Source organism: Cygnus atratus, chromosome 14 (assembly GCF_013377495.2).
Source record: "Cygnus atratus isolate AKBS03 ecotype Queensland, Australia chromosome 14, CAtr_DNAZoo_HiC_assembly, whole genome shotgun sequence".
NCBI classification, from domain to species: Eukaryota; Metazoa; Chordata; class Aves; order Anseriformes; family Anatidae; genus Cygnus; species Cygnus atratus.
This window is the reverse complement of record NC_066375.1, coordinates 15,003,438-15,025,804: the sequence shown is the minus strand read 5'-3', so window position 1 is coordinate 15,025,804 and position 22,367 is coordinate 15,003,438. Positions and strand designations below refer to the sequence as shown.

Below are 22,367 nucleotides of genomic sequence, written 5' to 3'. Positions count from 1 at the left end.
ATTGTCATGTTTCCGCTTAGACCCGTTTAAGGTAGAACTCAGACCAGAACAGACTTAGCACATCAACAGTCTATAGTACTGCATTTCGTGCAAAATGTACCCACGTGAATACTAAAACTTTTTGAAAGTGTATGAAGTCACAGCGACAATCTTTTCTATATAACGCTTTGTTTAAGGGGCTTGTTAATATTTAATTGACCCTGTCATATTAGGATACTGACGTAAAGCTGCAGCTGCAACTATGTGACAGTAGTGATTCTCATTAAAAATGCAGTGCTTTTACTTGGGGAAAAGTAAGCAGGGAAAAAATAGTTTTAAGTTTCCTACACAACCAATTGCATCATACAGCTTACATGATGATTATAGTTAAATAATGGCTTTTGATCTTTTTAGGCAAAGAGCAGTACCCTAATTTGCACACAGTGTAGTAAAAGGGGATGCAAACTGATTGGGATTTCTTGCTACTAATGAATTAAACATATCTTAGTAATTTAAACTAGTGTTTTTTTTCGTGTTTTTTTTTTTTTTTTTTTTTTTTTTTTCCCTAAATGACTTTTCATGGATCTTGGTCCAGTAATCAAGCTGAAATATATCTCTTCAGACATAAGCTCTTAGCCACTGAGCTGCACAGGGTGCTGTTCAGGTCTGGTATAACAACTCTGTTGGAAAGCTTTACTCTAGAATTTGCTGGAAATTTACTATTAGACAGTTTCTGTCATATCTGAGATTTTTTACTGGTTTAAAAAAAAAATTGTCAAAATAGAGAAGAAAACATATCACACTTTGCAGTTACATGTTACACCAATTATATTCCTTAGGACAGAGATATAATTAGCAGTCAAACTATATTTAATGGTTATTAAATTTAATGGCCATAGTTAAGTCTAATACTATCGTAAATTTCAGCTGCTTTAATTTGTTTGCATTCTTCAGTGAAATTCTTAGCAATATTACATTGCTGAGCAATACTTTCCAGACAGAGGCATCTTTGGTTCCTTCTTTTCATTGTTTTGTCTGATCTTCTGATAGACTTCAGTGGTGCTTTCAGGTGCTTCAAGGATCTTCTAGCTTTATGTTATTTAAACAAACTGCCTGATTTCATTCTGTAAGAGGACAATTTGTTTGCACAATCACAAGGCTACCTACAGACACTGTTAGGTTATCTAAGGTATTTTACTCCATGATATAACACATTTTAATCTTAGAAGTTAGGCAGATCCAGAGCAACTTAATTATTGTTGCATATTGACAGAAGGGAATTGCATAGAATAAAGAGGGTCTTAATATGATTTTTTTCATGAAAGCATAAATCTCCCTATGGAATTTATGAATAAATTTCCTAGAATACTTGACTGTCAGATAGGTCTATCGTGTCATTCTTTAATGTTTTTCTGTTTTGCATAATACTAACTTTTTGGGTTTCTCTCTTTGAAGTAGTCGTAGCTTTCAAGCGTTTCCCATCTGTTGTCCTTTAGCTGAAGTATGTTTGATTTAACAATATTTTGCTTTTATAATTTATACTTTCAGTGGTTTGGGTTGCTCCTCTTTTTCACAGCTCCTTTTGTATTAAAATCCAGAAAAGATTATTTTATGACAAGTCTCTGTCATCAAAACAATATAAAAAGTATCATCTGTATCTTCTGATCAGCAAACTGAACTTTGGCTCCCAAATTTTTATTAGGGTCTGCAAAGGACTATCTTGAAAAAGCCATAGATGTCTCATTTCTTTTCCCTTTCAGGATTTCTTTTATTTTATTCATAATGACGTTGCTTAAGTACAACTGTTTTTATGATGTGCTTTGTTTTGCTTCTCAGAATTAACTGTTAAAATTGAGTTGTGTAGGTTGCCCTGTTAATAATGTCGCTCTAAGAACAGATTATTTTGAGAGCCCTTTAGCTAATTCTCTTTTAGTCTATCTTTTATTTCACTATTTATATATATGCTGCCAAATATCCTCTACGTTACTGGCCAATGTTTTGACACAATCTCAGTCTTCCCTTTTCATCTGTGTACCCTGGTTTTATGCCTGGCACCCAGTCACAGAGGAAGCAATGGTGAGCTGCCACTGGGTGATTGAGGGTCCTGTCTGCAGATGCAGCCACAGACTACTCCTGATTTGAATGTATTCCTCTCCAGTCTGAAAGACAGAGGGAATGGTTAGGAAAGCTCTGTTTTCAGGAGGTGTCTCTAACAAACTGGGTGAGTTTCTTGGAGCTTGTAAAATACATTAAGGGAGTATGAAAAGGAATATCAGGCAAAGTTGGAGAGAACACTTTTGGCCTCCTTTTGTGTTGCTCTGCATGAAAGCTTCATCTTTGGAAATTATGCATGAAAAACTAGTACATCATCTTTTCAGAAATGGAAAAATTATCCTCCCCCCCCCCCCACACACACACACCATGCAAAATCCAGCGAAAAGCAGCTTTGTTTTTCTTATTGTAGCCTCTCTAAATATAACATTCAAGTTTTATGTTTCTGCACTGATTTTAAGCACAATATCTTGATTAATTTAATATTTAAATAGGTAGGCATATTTATTCAGTTTGAGCTTTAGATTTAATTCCAAAATGGCAAAATTCTGAAATGACAAGTTTTTAATGTTCAGGAGACTTGTATCATTTTTATAGCTTAGCTAGACACTCTAATAATCTGCATTTCTTTTTCCCTACCTTTTGAACATACAAAATAAGTACTACCTATTTAAAAAGTTCATTCAGCATATATTGAAAAGAGGCAATCATCACCTTTATGCTCTGATGTTAACATGAAATATTCTCATCTCATTATTTTCCAATCACATTCTTTTTTTTTTCAACATGCAAATGTCCAAAACTTGCTGAGGATGTCAGACTCAAGTGAGACTCAAGTTCCTCCTTCATGACATTTGTATTCAAAGACGACATATGGCAAACAAGTATTTGTTGCTGGCAAAAAAAGAGATATGGCAAGGGCAGTCTGTCATCAGATACAGTGAGTGACTTGGTATGCAAATCCTGATGTTTTCACAAAATTTGCTTCCAGTGTCTCATTGATACAAAAATGTAAGTATTCTCTTGAAGAAATAAAAGTTTTCTCTTGAAAAAGAAATCTTGAAGATGAGAAGGAAGAAGTTTTAGGAAGTATTTTACATAGTTTCTTGTGTAAGGGCACGGATGAAGATGTACTGAAAGTATAGATAAGCTGCAAGCAAGTTTATGAAGGAAATATTTTCAGCTGAAAATGCATGTAAGGTGCAGAGCCTACATATTTAAAACAATTCCCCAAAAGTGCAAATTTGTAGACTGCAATGATACACTGGAAAAAGCTGACAGAAAGAAGGAAACATGAAACAGCAGAGAGAAATCTTTTAAATGACCTCTACGTGTACAGGGCTGATCATCAGTCAGCAAGGAGTCTTATTGCTTTAACTCTCACAGAGTAAAGCAAAATGCTGTTTATGAAAGTGAGTGCATTTATTTTTGTGAGAGAGAGAGTAATTTGTGTAGCATAGTCTGGTATATGGAGATTTCTTCAGTGAACAGGTCATCTTGGATAGTATTTTTTGATTTATTCTCATTGGCCAGTACATAGAATATTCTGTTCTGATTGTGAGCATTGCCACAGAAGATTTCTGTCTATGTTTGTGTTCCTGTATCTGCTCAAATGTTCCCTTGTTCCCTGCTGCAGTGGTTTTTGGTAATGTTGAATGAACCTTGCTTGAGCACCTAAGAAAGAAGAATCTAAGAAGAGGGCATAAGCTCTCTTTTTTTTTTTTTTTTTTATTCTGTATATATATATTAAAGTACTTCTAGCAGGTTTTGTGACCCACCTGAAGGTGGGATGAAGGTGAACAGAGAGAACGATCTAACATAGGTCAGTAATACAGGGTAGTAAGTTATCTTTTAACTTGAAAAAGAAAAGGATTTCATCAGAGGAAGAGATTATAGGATTTTGTTTTAGTGTTACAGCAAGATTTGAAAATTACTTCAGGTTGGTGAGACTGAGTAGAGGAGATACTGTGGTATTTACTGTAGCAAAAAATGATCGAAGCTGGGCAACTGTTAGGAACAAAAATTGTGTGATATGGCTATGCTTTGCTTGAGATGATGCAGTGCCATTCTGCACAAAGTGTAGAAGAAGCACTGAAAAATAAAATCATGAGATTTTATTTTGGAGACTGTATTAGGGGTTGTTAATTCAAGGTTTATTCTGAGGAGATAAGAAACAACACATTTTTCTGATAGTAAGTGAATAAATTCCTTCCTACGTATATAGCATAGAAGGCTTTTCCCTCCCCTTTTTTGGCAGTGTTAGTTTGCAAAGATAAGTGTACTTAAAACTGAGAAATTTCTCTTGAAGAAATGCTTGAGTGCTTAAAGAGAGATGGAAGTTATCCAATGTGACAGGTTGGTGAGTTGGAAAGTGCCCAAATAGCTCGCCCATAGCATAAAATTTCACTGCTCTTTCTCATATAAATCTGGTATTCTATTATTTTTTTTGTTCATTGAAAAAATATTTGGAAGTACTTGATTCAGTGTAAAAAAAAATATTTGCGGAGTAGCAAACTAAAATCTAGATTTACATGGTTTCTGGGGTGACAGTTTCTCTTTTCCCTACCTTTTCTCTGTGTGTCTTTAAGACTGCTGTGGAAAGTTTATATCATGTATTGAATATATGGTTTTGGCACCTTTCTCCTGGTATGTTAACTGAAACTTTTGAGTTCTGTCTATATTCCTTCAGCTGTCAGCTGTTCGTATATTACCAAAAGATTCTTTTCCATATCTCTTGATTACATGACTATTATCTATTTCCATATCTCTTGATTATTATTCTTTGGGGGGGGGGGGGGGGGGGGCAACATACTTCAGTCCTATTTCATGTCCTGTGTTGGTTCAACTAGCAGAGCATCAAACTAAAGATAGCAACATCATAAAATGCCATATGTTCATTGTCTGAATTTTTGGGCTTGTTTATTCAAAATCTTAGTGCTGGTGAGGAAAAAGAGACCGAGAGTATGTATTTACTCCTTCCAGTTTCTGGAAGGTTACGCTTCCTTCGTGTCTGTGCTGAACTTCTTCCTTTACAGTGTTTAACACCTGTTTATTTCTGAATGTAGATAATCTACATCTTTTCTAGACAGAAGGAGAAGAAGCCTAACCTATCTCAAGTGTCTTATGATGATTTTGTAATGTAATCTCTTCCTATCATCACACTGGATCTTGTTTAGTACCAGAGCAACAAAAAGTGATCGAGTTTGTTCTTTGCTATACAAATATTTTCATTAGAGAACTCATTTTTTCTTTTGAGTGCTTGGCTCACATGGATGCTTTCAGGGATTCCTTTGAGATGAGAATCTTGTGTTATGCAGAGGTCTGTATTCTTTATATGTTGGCTGCAGCATGCAGCATTAGGTTTCAGCTTTTAAAATGGATCAACATGTAATTGATAAGGTAAGCATTCAACTGAAGCCCCATCTGCATAGAGGGAGATTAACAATAAGGACTAAGTTTGTGATTGTGAAGTATATCCGTTCAGTTTAACTTGGACAAAGTTTTATTCAAATTTCAATTCTATTTCATTGCATACTGAAAATAGATATCTTTGGTTTTGATCATACTGATTTGGACAAACAAAAAAACATTATTCCCCTGTTGGAATTATTTTATCCTCCTGTACATAAAGCTTCTTTTATGAAAAAGAAACATGATCTTTGCCTAGACTTGCATACATCGAGTATGATTTTTGTCTTTGTGACCTGTAGAACCCTAAAATATCAATGTATATGCTCTTATAACACTGGCATTGAAACACTAGCAAAACAGTATTGCATGCTTTGTTAAATTTCAATTAATAAAAGGTTATGAGGATGTTTGTGGGACCTTGAGAAAATTAACATATGCAGTATGCAAGAAGTATGTAACAAAAAGAATATGCCATTTTCTGTAAAAAAAAAATATATATATATATATATATATAAAAATCTGTGGAGTTTTACAAAACACTGCTGTTTTCATTGCTGTACTTCTGGGTTTTGAAAACATCATAATGTTATCTTATGTCTGTAGTACCTATATATATATTGGGATCATGTAGTAACATGACACTCTCTGCCCCAAGTTGTGTAATTTTTCATTGTGTGTATTTATGAATAATGTTGGTCAATATAACATATCTTTTGATAATTGAAGACAGTTCTGCTTTTTCTCTTAAATTGGTTGTTTGGTATAGCACAGGGCTCTACATGGGAATACAGGAATACTGGATTAAGTCCTAATACTTAATACTATGATTCCATTTAAAAAATGGGGGCCACTACTTGAACAAGTGAAATCAAGCAAGTTAAGCCTGGCTGAGAGGTTGAGCCTTACTTCTTCCTGCAGAGTTCCCGGTGGATCTGATAATATGATTTTAGGTCAGAATTGGCTCTTAACAGACCTGTTGAGAGTATAGCTAGAAGAACTGTGACTTGTCTTCTTTTCTTCAGTGAAGACTGGAAGATCCTAGGAACAGAGAGAAGTCTAGTGTTAGGGCTATATGTGCAACGAGGGGAAAGTCATGGATGTGTTATCTTTATTCCGTGTCTCTGTTGTTAGTTTTCCTTGTTAAACTGGATGTGCAAACTTATAAGAGGGGATGCTGTTATTCAGAAAAGGGTATTTTAGGTGTACATACTCTCATTTTCCAGGCAGATTGTTCTGAATTCCTCAAGTAAGAAGTTACTGTATTAGGTGCTTTTTAAAAGCTTAGCTATAATTGTCTTATATCCATGCATGTCTTAGTACTGGAAAGAACGTTTCTTCAGTTCCTTTCCATTTGGAGGGTGTATGATACGTTCTTCCTACTAGAGTTGTTGGGCGATTATGAAGAGTACAGAGGTAACACTATATTTGTACATTAAGCATTGTTTCCCTTTTCAACTACGCATATGTGGGATGTATGAAAGAGATTTAAATTCCAGGAAAAAAGACTATTTCTAACCTAAGCCATTTAAAAAGAGGAGTTGCTGAAGACTGACTTCTGCACTTGAGTTGTTTCCATCATTGCAGTATTTGCTTATTTTCAGAAAACCAACTCTGGGCAGTCAACTTGGTGCAGTTCCTTAGCTTTCAGATGGTTTCTATATTACTGTGGGGTTTGCTGTTGTTGTTGTTTTTCCAGATAATTTGTCACTTGCAAAGAGTGACGTGGCAAGGCTGAGTCAAAAAAAATATTTAGCAATCTCCTGTTCTGCATCTCAGATGAGTTAATGTCTTGCAAGTGTTGTATTTTCAGTTGTGATTCTCCAGAATGTCCATAACTTTAAAATAAACAAATAAATAAGTTCTGGCCACTTCAGGATGTTGAGTATTCAATGAATGTAAGGAGGAGTCAACAGTTACTTTCACTTATATCACAAACCTTCTAGCGTGTATTGGGAGACAGTAAGAGAAGAAACCGTGCTGAAATGCATTCTCCCATGGCTTCTGGGTTTTCTATGGAAATAGAGAAACTGGTGTGGAAAGCTTGTGCCAAATCTCATCATGGTAACAGGGCTGGAATTTAAAATTTGCATTTTACAGCTTTTTCACCTGTACTCCTGCCAGCCAGTGGATGACATCAGAAATGCAAGTGGCAGCACATTTTGCTCTCAAGATATGCATTTTTTTGTGTACTAGGCTGAATATACTTTGCTCTATCTCTTTCTAACTTCTGGTTCTGAAAAAAAAAACATTTTCCATGTGAGGGAACTGAATTATGGCAGTTAAGGGACTGGATTACCAGAAAATGGCTGGCAGTAACTGCTGGAGAGATTGAAATTATGCTTATTGGCTTTGGCAGGATATATGCAGAGAAAGAGACGTTTCCTGTAAGCTCCCTATTTTTGTTGCAAAAAGCTGCAGGTGGAGAAAGAGTCTAGGTTGAGATATAATGAGCTGGGGACTCCTGAGAAAATCTGTTATCTATAATCATGGCTGCTTTTTGATACCAGAGCAACCTTTTCTCAAGTTTTATCTTGCTGTAGTGTAGTCTGCTAAGACAACCTAAAGAACTGGCATGCCTTTTCTTTCAATTTTTGCAAAATGAAGCAGTGATATAATTGTCAATTGGACTGGTAGTTGAGATTCTTGTATAAATTCTGTTTCATTTCATCCCCAAGCTATCATAAACCAGAATTATCCATTCATGAGAGGGACTGTTGAGAAGAGTAGAGAGAGAGCGAAACCTTTGATTATTTCTATCTGTTATGAGTCATTTTACGTCAAGATACACCAATCTGCTGATGTTGGCAAGTTCAGTGACATATATGTTGACGGATTCCAGTTGAATACATGAGAAGTATGTGATGAAGCAAAGTCTTTGGGCTTGCTTGTTCATTTGCTTTACAGTCGTGTTTTCAGTTTTGTACAGCTGGTATCCTCAGTTTTCTGTGACTTTATTCTGTCATTTTATCATTGACTTTTGTCCTGTGTATTTTAATGTCCTGTGTATGGTTCAATGTTGCTTGTGAGGTGCACAGTTTATGCAGGGCACGTGCCTTTAAAAATAAATTGTAGCATTTAAAAATAAATTGCAGTTATTGCCTGGATACCTTTTCTAAAAGTAGAGATAAGTTGTTTTCCAGATGTTTCACTATGTGTGAGGAGATGATTAGAAGATAAACTACTTGAGTTAATTATTTACAGCCTTGAAAGTATTGTAGCCTTACAATTGCTCTTTGTGCTTTCCAGCACTCCCAGTGTTAGGAGCCCCAGGCACTGAATGTAAGATTCTCTGCAACTCAGTTTGCTAGAGGTAGCAATTCTAAATTATAGCATTATTGCCATGTGTAGCATTATTTCAATATATTTATAGCTTAAAATTGTTCTTTCTTCAAAGCTGTAGGATGGCAAATCACTCAAGTTTGGTCCCACTGGGGTAAGACAAACCAGTGGATGATTTGTTTTTCATACTTGATTCAAATACTATTCTTCTATCTTTTTTTGATTATTGCTGACTCAGGTCTCAGTAGTAACATGTTGGGAGTGTTCAAAATAACTACTTTTCCTCTTGATATTTAGAAGGAATATATGCTTATCTTTATCCAAAGCTTGTTTATTTGTGAATATAGTAAGTTGGAAAAGTCCAAGTTACATATGGACCGGACATTTAGCTGGTACCCAAATGCCCATAAGGACTGAAGTACTGAGGGTAACAAGTTAAAATATATTAAAATACATACTAGGAGGATGAATTGATAGATTTTCTATCTGCTTTGCACTTCTGTTTGTGAACTAATTCATTTGGTGCATTCAGTTCCGAATCTCGATAGTTTTTGTTAAATTTCTCAATATTAGTTTTCAAATGTCAATGTAAAGAAAATGGGACTCTGAGGTTAGAGGATTTTATTGAGATGTCTGAGTGTTGTAAAGTTGAAGGGTGAGGTTTAGTAACTATGTTTTTTTCAGCCTGCCACATACTATGTATATAGAAACAGGAGGAAGAAAAAGTTACACAGTTGCATAATCTTAGGAGGATAAAGGGCAGCAAAATCATGAGGTGTTTCTGGTGCATATAATGAGAGAATAAATTCCATATCATATTTAAGAGGAAGACAGTACAATGACAGGGAAAAAAGTGAGATGATATTTTAGCATGTATTTTGTGAAGGCATTTGGAATCAACCCGACCTTATGCCTAGTCTGTTTTGAATGGCTTTCAGAAGGGAGAGCTGCAATAATGTGGTTAAAAATCATGGAAGTGTAGATGAGCATTTCATTGTCCTCTTGCTTATGGTTAACCTTGATGCATTTAGAGGTGACAGAACAGAAAGGATGATAGGTCATCCTTTCATAATCTACTGATGTGGTCACTAAAGGAAAAAATTAAAACCTATGAACACAGCAAGGGTTCCGAACCTTGTTGAAGAAATAAGCATACCGTTTCTCTGGGCAACATAAGCAAATGTCCCAGTGGTGTTGAAGGGAAAAAAAAAAAAAAAAAAAGCTATTTCTTTGCCTTTCATCAAATAGCTTGTAACTGCCTTTCTAACTTGTATGGATTCAAATTTTGGTTTTAGCTAACAAAGTTATTATTGGGGTAGTTAATTATTGATAATCATCTCTGTAATACATCTGTGCTGTCCCGAATTGTGTGGCACTTGCTTGCCTTTCAGTGTTGTTTGTTTTGTAATTCAGTCTTTACTCAGGCTGGCATTTTAAAGGTGTCCAGGAGTTGTGGAAATTGAAATAAACATACTCAAAAACCATACAGAAGTAAGCATCCTCAAAAATATCTTGTAGCCTGAAGATTGTTTTCCACATGGGAAAGCTGTAAACTTCAAAGGATACTGAAAGATAGTATAGATCTAGTAGACTTAACAAATAGAGAATGCATTCCTTGTATGTTGTGAAGTGTGTGAAATCCTTAAAAAAGTATTCTGTAAGTTAATCACTGTAAGTAATTGCCTTAAAACCAATTTCCCTGTGCTTTCCAATACTCCTCTAAGCACAAGAATACAGAATGGCCCATGCAATGTGTGTTTTACATGATTGTAGCATCTGTAGTGATTTTGAAAATAAAACAGCAGGCTGTGCACATAAGTGCCTGCATCACATGTAATATGGCCTGCCCTACTTTGGTGACTCTGGAACAAAGAACCCTTTCTTCTGTTTTGTGTCCTAGGATGTCTTCCTGGGGCCTGTTATTGTGACATCTGTAATTTCATAGAAGTTACTTCCTTTCTTCCTTAAGCCTTACAAGCAGTACATTGCCTTAGTGACTCCGTGGTGAGGTTATTTTCACAAAATTGTACCGTTTTTTATTTTAAACTATAATTTTATTTTAAGAGGGCTCTGTGGGTATAGCTTCAGGTGTTACTTGAGTAAGTAGAAGTCTGATTAAGTGATTTATTTTTTTTAAATGTATTCCTGCAGTATTAACAAGAAAATAAAACAGAGTGCGTAGTGTGTGTTTTATCTTAGTTCAGACATGAGTGGGCATGCAGTTTTTCCAATGTTTTGTGGGTCAAGTTGAACAAGAAACCAAGTTAATATCTTGCCACAAAGCTTGGCAAGGCAGGCAACCTAAAATCTGTTAGAGAAGGTTCGGTTATCTTATACTGTAAGTAAAAATAGTTAGGTACACGTTTCAGTTTTCTTTTGTTTGTTCTTTATGTATCATAAAATTAAAAATAAAAACTTACTTGAAAAATAATTTTTGATAGAACCCACAAAAATGTTGCTGTGTGTAATCTGTCAATATTGCTACATTATTCTCCTAACTACAAGTCCAGAAAAAATATAAAAGGTAGGAATGTCTAACTGGCAGTCTAGAGGCATGTATATCCTTATAAAATGGTAACGACGTAGTTCAGTGGGAATTGTGTGTTCACACATCCTCTCATTTTTATTTTTTTCTGATTTCATATCCTGATAGAGATGTCTGTGTTCCTAGGTACTATTTGTTTCATGGGTAGCTCTCAGAAGACTGTAGGATTCCCATATTTGTGCCTGGTGCAATACTTAACATTTATCTGTCATCAGAGCATGCAGACTTCTCATACATTTTGCATGTCCCCATTTTACTAAATATGCTTGTACATTTAGGTTGTTTCCTCACTTAGTTTGTCTTGAATTGCTGATGTGCCCCAAACCAGTCAGGGAGCACCAGTAGCAAGGAGTGAGAGCTCGCAACAGACAAACACTTGTAAACAAGTTGGGGGTTTTGGCAGTTGCTGATAATAGCCAGTCTAAACTACTCTGCTAGCCCACTGACTGTGTGCTACATGTTTCTTTTCTTCAGTTTTCTAGAACATAGTCATCTTTCCACTACAGAATCTCTTCCCTATCCAGTTCTTTAAAATCCTGAATAATGTGTTCTTGAGTTCAATAGAATGCAAGTTCTTTTTCTTTCTCCTCCAAAATCTTGATGACTATTACATTGATTTCCTGTTTTCATGCTTGATTACTCTGTTCTTCCAGAGCATCTGTGACTTTAGATGAACAAACTACTAAGTCCAACCTAATGTCCTGGAACTGTCTAATTGCAGCACTTTCATTTGGAATTTTATGATTTTTTTTTTTGGTCTCTTCTCCCAAGCACTAAATGATAAGACAAGAGGAAATGGCATTAAGTTGTGCCAGGAGAGGTTTAGGTTGGCTGTTAGGAAAAATTTATTCGCTGAAAAGGTTGTGAAGTATTGGGACAGGCTGCCCAGGGAAGCAGTTGAGTCAACATCCCTAAAGGTCTTCAAAAATTGTGTAGATGTAGAGCTTAGTGACATGGTTTAATGGTGGACTTGGCAGTGCTATGTTAAAGGATGGACCAGATGATCTGAGAGGACTTTTCCAACCTGAATGATTCCATGATTCTATGATAATCTGGAAGGAGTAAGGGAGCTCCAATGCTGTTCCTGTGTTGTTTCAAATTCGCTCTGTCCCTACTGAGGACATCCATTGGACATCCATTAGGTGTCCAAAATATATATGATATTCTTTCTCCTGTTTGGTTCTAAATTGCTTTTTGTCATAATATTTTGTATAAATTATTTGTAATTAGTTTCCCAAAATTTAGTTAATTGTTTAAATGTTTGCAGTATATAGCACTCTCATATGTCAGGGTATTGTACCAAAGAGAAATCAAATAAAAGTTGCGTTATCTCACATGACTACAGTACAATTTGAAAAAAGAAAATGGCTTTGGTGTAGTAGTTAAGGGAAGGAAGTTGCAAGAAATTCTATTGAAAATGCCCCTTAGCATATTGTTTTGTTGTTTTTTCCCACCCCCTTTTTAATCCTCTACAATGTTGAATTAATCCTCTACAATGTTGAATTCCTGATGCTAATCTTTGCAGTCTAGCAAGCTCTGTTTTAAGCTATAGAATATTAGCAGTATCCTTTAAAATAAAATCAGAAGAAGAAACTTTTTTCTTCATAATAAAACATACCTTGAAAATTGATAATCCGTGGTAAATTTGATCCTAGTCCCTTTTGTAGTAAGACCATAAGATTCACCACTAGCTTTCAAAACTCAGTTTTGAAAAGTACTGTACTGTACAGTACAGTACTGTAAAGTTGCAACTGTAATTGAAAGGGCTTTGTGTGACTTGGAGCCATGCAGTAGATCACAAGATACAGGCTTAGGAAGATATAATGTAGCATTCAGCACAGTGAGTTTATGCTAACTTAAAAGAGAAAAGAATCTGGATTAGTTCATAAAGCATACCATAATTATGTCCTCAGGAGATAAGTTCTCTTAAAGTATCTCACAAATTCTTTTGAATATGTGATGGTATAGCATCTGTCAAGTACATGTTCTGTCATTCATAATTCTAAGAGTTTTTTGTATTCTATATTCATTACTGAATTAAAATGACACAAAATTACTCACTCCATAAACAGGTCCCTTTGTATCATCTCAAAGTACTGGTATACTGACTGATTGTATATACCGTGACCTAGTAAGTTTTTATGAACAGTCTCAGCAGTGTAGTTCTGAAACTGCTGTTAAAGCTAATAGTATTAATAATTAATAAGTAATTAATATGGAAATGTCATTAGTGGAGGTGTCGATCGCATTAGTTCAAATCATAATGCTTTTTTTTTTGTATGTTTTGTTAGATATACACTGTTTCCAGACCTTCTCTATTACAGCAACTAATCATAAAAATAAGAACCTTGTAAAACTGCTTAGGAGATACATACAGAAAATATCAGAGGCATAACAAATTATATTTTTCTTATATCCCATTTCTTTGGCATTCTGACTCATTGATAAGACTGCTTATATATGGGTGTGATTTTAACTGTGCTTTCTGCTGGGAATGCAATTCCATCAGCTCTGCCAGCTGCTATTACCCAGTATACATCTACACTCCTAGCTTTTCTGTTTGATTGGCTCAAGAGTGTTAATGCCCTGGTTTGTCAGCAAGAGAGTCTATTTAGGTGAAATCCTAGTTTAATGATTAGGAAAAATCAAAAAGTCACCACAAATAGCCTTGAATATTTTGCCAGTAAAGTAACCCACAGAAAGAAGTGTCGCTGGTGTATAGTTGTCATTCCGTGAAGATGTTCATATGGTCAGTTATTAAGGCACCACAAGTAATTTTGATATGCATGTCTGCTAAAATGCTGTAAAGTTTGAAAATTAGTTCCTGTTTGGAAGACCTGCTGTAACGTAGTGCTGCTCTATCTATACTCACCATTTATTCTGATTAGGATTTGTATTTAAATATTTTTTTTTCTGAGAGATTAATTTCAGAGTGAGGATATAATTTATTGTCAGAAGGATTTCCTTCCAAGGTAGTAGAGGTGTTGCCTCTGAGTATAGTAATGTGTTGCAAAAAACTAAGCACCAATGTAAGTATAAGCTGCAGCTTCTTGGAATTCTGTCTGCTTTTCTGTGAAAATTCACTGGTGAAATTTCTGTTCCAGATTCAGAGAGCTGCTTTTGAAGCAAATTTAGAAGTTTACTGCCCAGATACAGTTTTAGAAGTGTGAACTAAGCTTTGGTCCCTCAACACCAAAGTTGAAAAAAGTAATTTATTAAAATAAATTCCAATCATTTGTTAAATGTAACATTTGTCTTAAGAAAAATGGTGTTCGTGTTCTTGGTAGAATTTACATTGTTGACTTGGTGCGTACCACAGTGAATATGTTACATGTTTCCTCTCCCGTGTTTCTGCAAGAGAGCACTTTATATATGTGTTTATATACATATGACATATGTATTTATATACATATGACCCATTTATATATTCACTGTGTAGGTTAAAACAAACATTTTTTTCTATTGCGTGTATTTTTTTTGTTTCTTTTGGTTGTATGATTTTTTTTTTTTAAGGCAGGCTCTTTGTGAAAGATAGCTTTAATGGAAGGCATTAAAAGTTCTGTCTTTAGTCCATGTGTATTTGCAGGGCATACTGGGTATGCCTTTTGTTCACCATTTGTTTACTACAAAGTAGAATAGGACACAGTTAGACAGCTTTCAACCTACAAGAACAGCAGTCAAAATGAGTTTAAATATGGAGATAAAGAAAAAATGTTTCTTATTTAAATTAAACTATAAATAGTATTATAACTTTCAATTTCTAATCTAGGTTTATTATTCGTTTAACAAAATTAAACCAGTTACCAGAGTACCAATGCAATGTTCTTAATTTGGAAAGAGACAAATGACAATTGGCGCTGCCAAATTAAAATCACTTTGGCATTAGTGTGCATTTAAAATATCAGAAACAAGTACCAGGATTCTCACAAAAAAACAGTCTGAGTTTATCTGAGTGTTTCAGCTGCTAAAAAAAAGAGAGAGAAAAAGATTTTTTAAAATTAATTTAAATTTCTCAACGACTCGGATCTTATTGGCTGGCTTAGCGCTGTGTAAATAAATAATAGTACTAGACATTACAAAGGCAGACTCTGACCTAGCAAAAGGGTTATCCAACCAGGCAAGGTATTGCTGGTTTTAATCTCAGCCTAAGAGATGGCTGAATATTGGTGTCTGCAAATGTTTAATTACTGGTTTGCATGTACCTTGATAAAATAAAAAAATATTCTTCAAAGGGAATGTATGGTGCTAAACAGACTTAAAGATTTTTCCATGAATGTCTTCAGGATTTGGTGAGATTTTCATGGCCTGTTGACAAAACCCATTGTGTTTTGGAAGCTCAATTGCAGCTGTGTTGTTGCTTAAATAGAGGTGGTTAAAAAATCTTATATAAATGACACAAATATGGATTGGTGGATTTCTTAGATATTTGCTATTTATTAATCCTAAACATATGCACCTGATAGACTTGTTAGTTTAATGGATGAGGGTTGTTGCAGAATTTTTTTATTGAGCTTGATTTTCTCTGTAAAACAAATTTTAAACAAGAGGAAAGTTTCTGAAGCTCTGTGTGTAACTTTTATGATAAAGCTTTGTTTTGACAATCCAGAAATGTATTATATTAGTCTCATCTGTGATTGTGCATTTGAGGTTTTTTAATTTAATTTTTCTGTTCTTGTCTTCAGTAAGTGCAGCTGAAAAGGAAAAAAATCAATTAAAGGGTGACTGAGTTCTGGGAATAGAGGAGGTGGCTCTATTTTGTTTTAAAGATGTGAATCAGCAGTTAAGACATTTGTCTTCCCAACATGCGTAGATTTAAAATATACAGCTTAGAAATAAAAGAAGCTACCACACTTTAACTTTTTATATATGTACGGGAATAGATCGCTGAATTCAAGCCATTTCTTTTAGACCCAGTTGTCAATCTCCATTGTAGTCAGTATGTTTTGTTTTGTAGTCCTATATACCTGGCAATTCCCCCCCTTTTTTCTTCCTGCTGTTAAGTATTATATCAGGGGACTAACTCCTGTTCATCCCAGCTATTGGTTTACTTCCTTAAAGTTCCCATATCAGTTTACAGAGCTTTTACCTGCAAGAGAGTGGCCAAACTTTAGTACAATAAAGAAATAAGTTATGACTGGAGGGTAGGGTGGAAATAATAATAATAAAAAAAAAATCATATTTTTAATCTTACTCTCTATGCTTTAGATATTTCTGTGGAATGCTGACTGCATCCTCTTTACCATGGGAATGAGTGCACTGGGACAGTTGGCAGGACAAGCCATGTTTTGCCAACTTGACTGACCATCTGGAGTAATGGAATCAAGGAAATAGAATAGCACTTAGAATAAGAAATTAGTGAAATAAGCAGTGTTGACAGCACAGGAAAATTCAGGATTGTCAGTGGATATCTTACATACCAGAGTGGGAAGGTTTTTCTGGCCTGCAAGAACAACCTGAAAACTAGGTAGAAGTAATTGCGATAGAGTAATTAGCAGGTAGCAGAAGGGGAGGGAAGACATGCAGCATGAAGCTGCATAGATCCCTGAAGCTAAGGTTGAAAGATTTTACCTGATGCAGCGGAGCTGAGATTGGGAGTGCGGACAGCAGTGCTTAAGCGAGAAGATGAAACAGCTGATGTTATGAGTACTTTGTGTTCTGCGAAAGCTAGTACAGTTTTCATGGAATGATTGTTCATTAGAAATAATTGACTTCTTACTCTGTACCAAATAATATTATCCATTATTTATTTGCATGTACACCTCAAAGGTGAACACAATGTTTATGTTCTGGGAAAAGTAGGAAATTGCACAACCGTGTTCAAGCACAGACGTATGAAAAGGTTCAGTCATTTACAGTCTTCATCCTAGCCATGGACTGTAGAAATTCTGGGATGGATTTATGGCAACAAAATGCAGCAGCAGTAAAAGCACTGTAGAGAATTTTATTTTTAATATTGTTGGGAAATGAACACAAAGGTTTGTTTTATTTTATTTAAAAAAAAAAAAAGGCACCAAAGGATACATTCTAAAAGCAACATGCTGCTTGTATGTCATACCATAAAACTTTGTCTTACTGCTTTTATCTACGTTTAAGAAAGTCTTAAATGAAATAATTTTGAAATTGCCTTGATTCTCTGGCTGGCAGATTATCGTTAAATCTTATACAGCAGCTGCTATTATGATTTCATTGAGTTACAAAATTAGCCTGTGTTTTTCAGTCTGGTAACCTACTAACTTAAACAGTTACATATGCCTCTGGCTAAAGCATACGAATGTAAAGAAAACAGTAGAACAAGCTAAATGAGCATTTAGAACATCCGTCTTTGTGTTAAAAAGGGGGATTTAAATATAATTACAATGTGTTTGGGCATCAGAAGTGCTTGAATTATTAGAAATTATCGACATTTGCATTTTGTTTACTTTGTAATGATGTACATAGTGTTACGTATTTACACTAGTGCTCTGTGTTGGTAAAGCTCTCTGTTAATGAGGATAAATGTTAATTTAAGTAACTATATGAAATAAATATCCTTCTTAGTCATTCCAGAAGTACTGCTGCACGAAAATTACTCAAAGAACAGCCACTGAAATGTTTCTACCATATGAGTACCGAAGTGTAACTTCATTCTACATTATTTCTGTTGCTGTTTGGTTTTCCAGTGCATTTGCTTTATTTATTCTTGTGGTGCTGGTATTATTTGAAGTTACTACAGCAACCTGTCACCATTTGCTATTATAAAGTATGCTGGGATTTAGTTGCTAGGTGTTGAAGTTGGTTGTCTTACCCATATGACCCTAATATTTTTCAGTTGCTTATTTTCCTGTATATGTTGCATCCACAGCTAATGTGCACTTGAATAACAGATGTATTTTTCTTTTTGCTTTAGCCAATATTTTGCAATGCTTATACTAAAGGAAGCCTTCATTATAGTTCATTAAAATTTTATATGAATTATGTGGTTGGCTTTTTTTTTAATGGACGGGGAGTTCGAATAGTTCCTGAGACATTTCTTTCCGTTTCATTTTCATCTGACTTTCCATTTACTCTGTGCTCCTGCTCCTGATAGAATTGTAATGCTCGTACCATCTATTTTGTTTGTTCTTTACCCATGTTTTGAAAGGATATCAGCAAATTGGTTAATTCAAGAAGTAGAATTCACTGCTGCTTCTGTTCCTGGATTCTTTTGTATTTAAATGTGTGTGAAGGTTTTAAAATTGGAAAACATACATTTTGTTGCATCTCTTTGAATTGATCCAATGTGTTCCAAAGTTATATCTGATAACTGATGAGAGAATACTCAAAGAAAAATTGAATGTTTACTTAGATACTTTTTTTATATATGTTTGACCTAGTTTTAATCAGCCTCTCTGCTCTAATTCATGAGATAAATCCTCAATGCAGCTGAAATGACTTGTTGGGATTCTACTTGAAGTTCATCTTGTTTGCCGCAGCCTTTTTCATACAATTCAATCACTATACGCAATGCTTGATTAAATGAAATACTTTTTTGAATCCTAAGCATTAGACTATTGTATTTCTAGGTAGTGCTTGGTTCTGAATTTCCTCTGTCTAGCGAGCATGAAGCCTGCATTCAAAGTGTAATAAGTAGTTCTTGTGCAGAACTTACTGTATTTTCAAGCAGTTCATGTTCTTTGCATATTCTGCTAGGAGAATTAAACAGCATGGGAGAATTTAAATGAATACACAGAGATTTGCAGATTTGATCACAGCTCTCCACAGTCCTAAATGACACTGAAGTTCTAGCAGTGATAATGGTGATGCTGAGACAGCATGGGTACTTGAATGATCTGAGGCTGCATCTGAGGAGTGAATTGCTGGTGTTTGGGGATTAGGAGGGGAGGGGCAAGCTTTTAACCTATGAAGGAGCTAGCAGTTAATTTCTGATAGTTGAGATTGCAGACAAGAAAATTATTAGAGATCAAATGGTATTGGTGTATTTCCCTGCTTGACAGCTGCATGGAAACGATGAAGTTTTTGTAGCAAACCAGCTTTACTGACACCTTTATTTATTTATTTATTTATCATTCAGTCACACTAATATGAATTTGATAATTTTGTTGCAAGGTGGTCTTTGTCTATGGCTCTTTTCAGTAATCAATCAATCATCTGGTAATTTTAAAATGACAATACATGGTTCCTAAGAATAGGCATTCATGCTGTACCATAAGAACAGATATAGCTAGACACAGTTTAGAAGTTGGTTTCAACAACAACAAAAAAATAACCTTCTTAAAGTCTTTATGCCTTTAAGCAACATAAAAGGTCTATTTAAGGCTTGCAAAGAAATGCTACTTATTTCAAGAGGTGATTATTTTATATTAGTGCAGAAAGGCATTTTCTGGCATATGTTTAACTACTAAAAATACAAGCTGTTTTTCATGTATAATATTCTCTAACTTCTGTCAGTAATTTTTTTTCAAAATCAAGACATCAGAAGGAAAAACACACAGTTTCAATATTGAATCCTTTGAAATTCATTCATTATTACTTCCAGCTTCACATTCAACATCACAGAAAACACTTTTCTAGCCCATAACTGTAAAAGTGAACTACTACAGCAGGAAAATCAGCATTTCTTTTTAAAAAAGCATCATTACCCGAGAACACATGATACCTTACCTGAAATCTTTGGCTTTACCTGCAGAAAATGTGTCCTCCTAGTCTTACAAAGTAGGCAAGCCTCTTAGTAGCACTAATGTTACTCCAAAAGAAAGTATAATAGGTCCTTTATATTGTAATTTTCATTGTTTGTATGCCAGAAGTGTACTGGGTCTGCTCACGTAGGAATAAATAAAAAAAAAATAAAAAGGCAGTACGAACTGAACAGCAGCTAACATACGAAACTAAAAGACCTCTAGTGGCCACAAACTGAAGTTAAAGAAGGCTTCCCTTCAAGTGGTAGACAAAATGGTCGGGGCCGGCAAACTGCAGCTGATACTTTGGTAATGTGTGCCTGTGTTGCCTTTCTGGCGTAACAGAAGTGTAAAGTGAATCAGAGTTAAACAGAGAATCTGATAAGCTTCTGGTCAGAGGGACTGGGGAGTCACCTCTAGCAATCCTAAACAAGCATGATGAGAAGTTTCAAATCAAGCTAGAAAATTATTTTGTATGATCATCTCCTTCATATTCTCTTCTTTTAATATAATGAATGCAGCTTCAATTTAAAACAAGAATTCAGGCAATTAAAAGGCATCAATAAGGAGGATTCTCTTTTTGTCTTACAGGTATACTAACAATAGTTAAGCCTGCTACTGCTGAGAGATGAGAAATATCTTTCTGAGTCTCAGTCAAAGGCAGTGAAAACCTAGGCTTATAGATAATTTTATATCTTGCAGCACTTCGTCTTTAGGAATTGAGAAAAAAAAGTATTTCCTTTTGAGGAAGTTTGGAGTTTTGAGAGATGAAAGTAATAGTATTTTATAGAAGTTTTAGAGTTCTGTAGTAGTTACTTAAACATCTGTAAAATATATCCTTTCATGCACTATTTCTTCCTGTAAAATACCATAGCCTCTGTTTCTAGGATGATTAGAAAGTTTTGATCAAATATATTTTTTCTTCCTATGAATTCCTAATGGAAGAATCCTAGGAAATATCAATTGCCTTTTAAGAGTCTTAGAGTAATACTGAGTTGTATTTTATATAAAAAGTTTTCTGGTTGCAGATTGTGTGCTTCCATGTGCTTTTCATAAATGGTGCAGATTTTTTCTCCAGAGCCTATTGCCAGGGTAGCTTTTGAATTACCCTCTCTGAGTTCTTACTATGTTTCACATCTGGGCTTGTGAAAGTTTTCATTTGATATTATTTTAATATCCTTAAAAAATAATTATTAGGCATTTGGAATAGGTCTGATTTAGAAAGAATTCAATGCAATATCTAAATTAATCTAGATGTGTGTTATCTTTCTATCGATTTTTTTCTGGTTTTCTTTCAGAGTCATTTTGTTGCATGCATGACAGCAATCTTAAACCAGATGAACAACCAGCATTACTCAGTTTACATTGAAACTTTCCAGACAAGTTCAGAACTAGTGGTGAGTACGAAACAAACATGGAAATGATAAATAATTAGAAGTATTTTATTAGCTATGAAAAATAAAGTGTTGTTTTGAACTATCTTGCCTGATTCTTCTTAGCATGAAGTCCGTTTCTGTACATTTTCTGCCTCTCCATCATTTTATTGCCTCCCTGTTCTAATGGTGTCTTTGGACAATACTAAGATCAGAAATTTGGAAAGACATGTCACTATCGTTGTCCATAGCGCTTAGGAGGTAATTTAATAATAAAGCATTAAGTAATGGGATCTTTGTTTCACTCTGTTTTGAGGAGAAACAGCAACAACAAATACACCACCACCAGCAACAAAAAACAGCAGTAAAGCAATCCCCAACTACTCAAACCCTCCATCCACATTTTGCACATCGTGATTTAGTTCCACTTTCCACTGTTGGTCAAGATAATGTTGTGTGCTAAATGCAATTAAATGCAACTTATTATATCAGTTGTTCCTGGCATAAATTAATGATATTTGGTGTGCATTTCTGTTTTGTACCGTTGGTCACTGGTTTCAGGAGACCTTTTTCCCTTTATTTATACTCCTGACATAAGTCCAAAATAAGTCTAGGTATTGGCTAAGATTTTGTTTACATGATCTATTGGTTCTCCATGGAAGTAATACTTTCAGTTGGCAAGATTTGTCCACTTTCCTTTCTTTGTTATAGTCAGTGTTGTGCCATAACTGAAATTCTAGCAGATCAAATTGTGGCTAGATTTTGCAATTCTTCATGTGCCTGAGTTTACTTGAAAACATAAGAGTATTTTAAAATAACTTCAGCTTCCAAGCGGTTTAGGTACTTGAGGTACTTGGTCCTAGATAATGTCTAGAAATTCTAATGAAGACTGTCAAGTGTAGTAATACTTCATCAGCTTGAACAGTTCTGCAGAGCACATTTAAAAAAAAAAAAAAAAGCCTCTTTTTTTTTCTCTGTTTATAAAGGCATCAATTTGTTGTCTTCTCATTTTTTCTCAGGAGCATAAGTATATGTCAGTGAAGATAAAGACTGGTTTTCAAATCGTGGTGTTGA

General features: G+C 34.9%; 1 protein-coding gene across 1 annotated transcript in view; it reads left to right on the top strand.

The window, feature by feature from the left end:
• Positions 1–22,367, top strand: part of DOCK2 (dedicator of cytokinesis 2) — a 185,534-nt gene that overhangs the window by 94,094 nt on the left and 69,073 nt on the right. Inside the window, exon 28 of the mRNA XM_035562961.1 lies at positions 21,219–21,317. Within this exon, the coding sequence (XP_035418854.1) occupies positions 21,219–21,317 (99 nt within the window). The remainder of the gene's footprint in view (positions 1–21,218; positions 21,318–22,367) is intronic.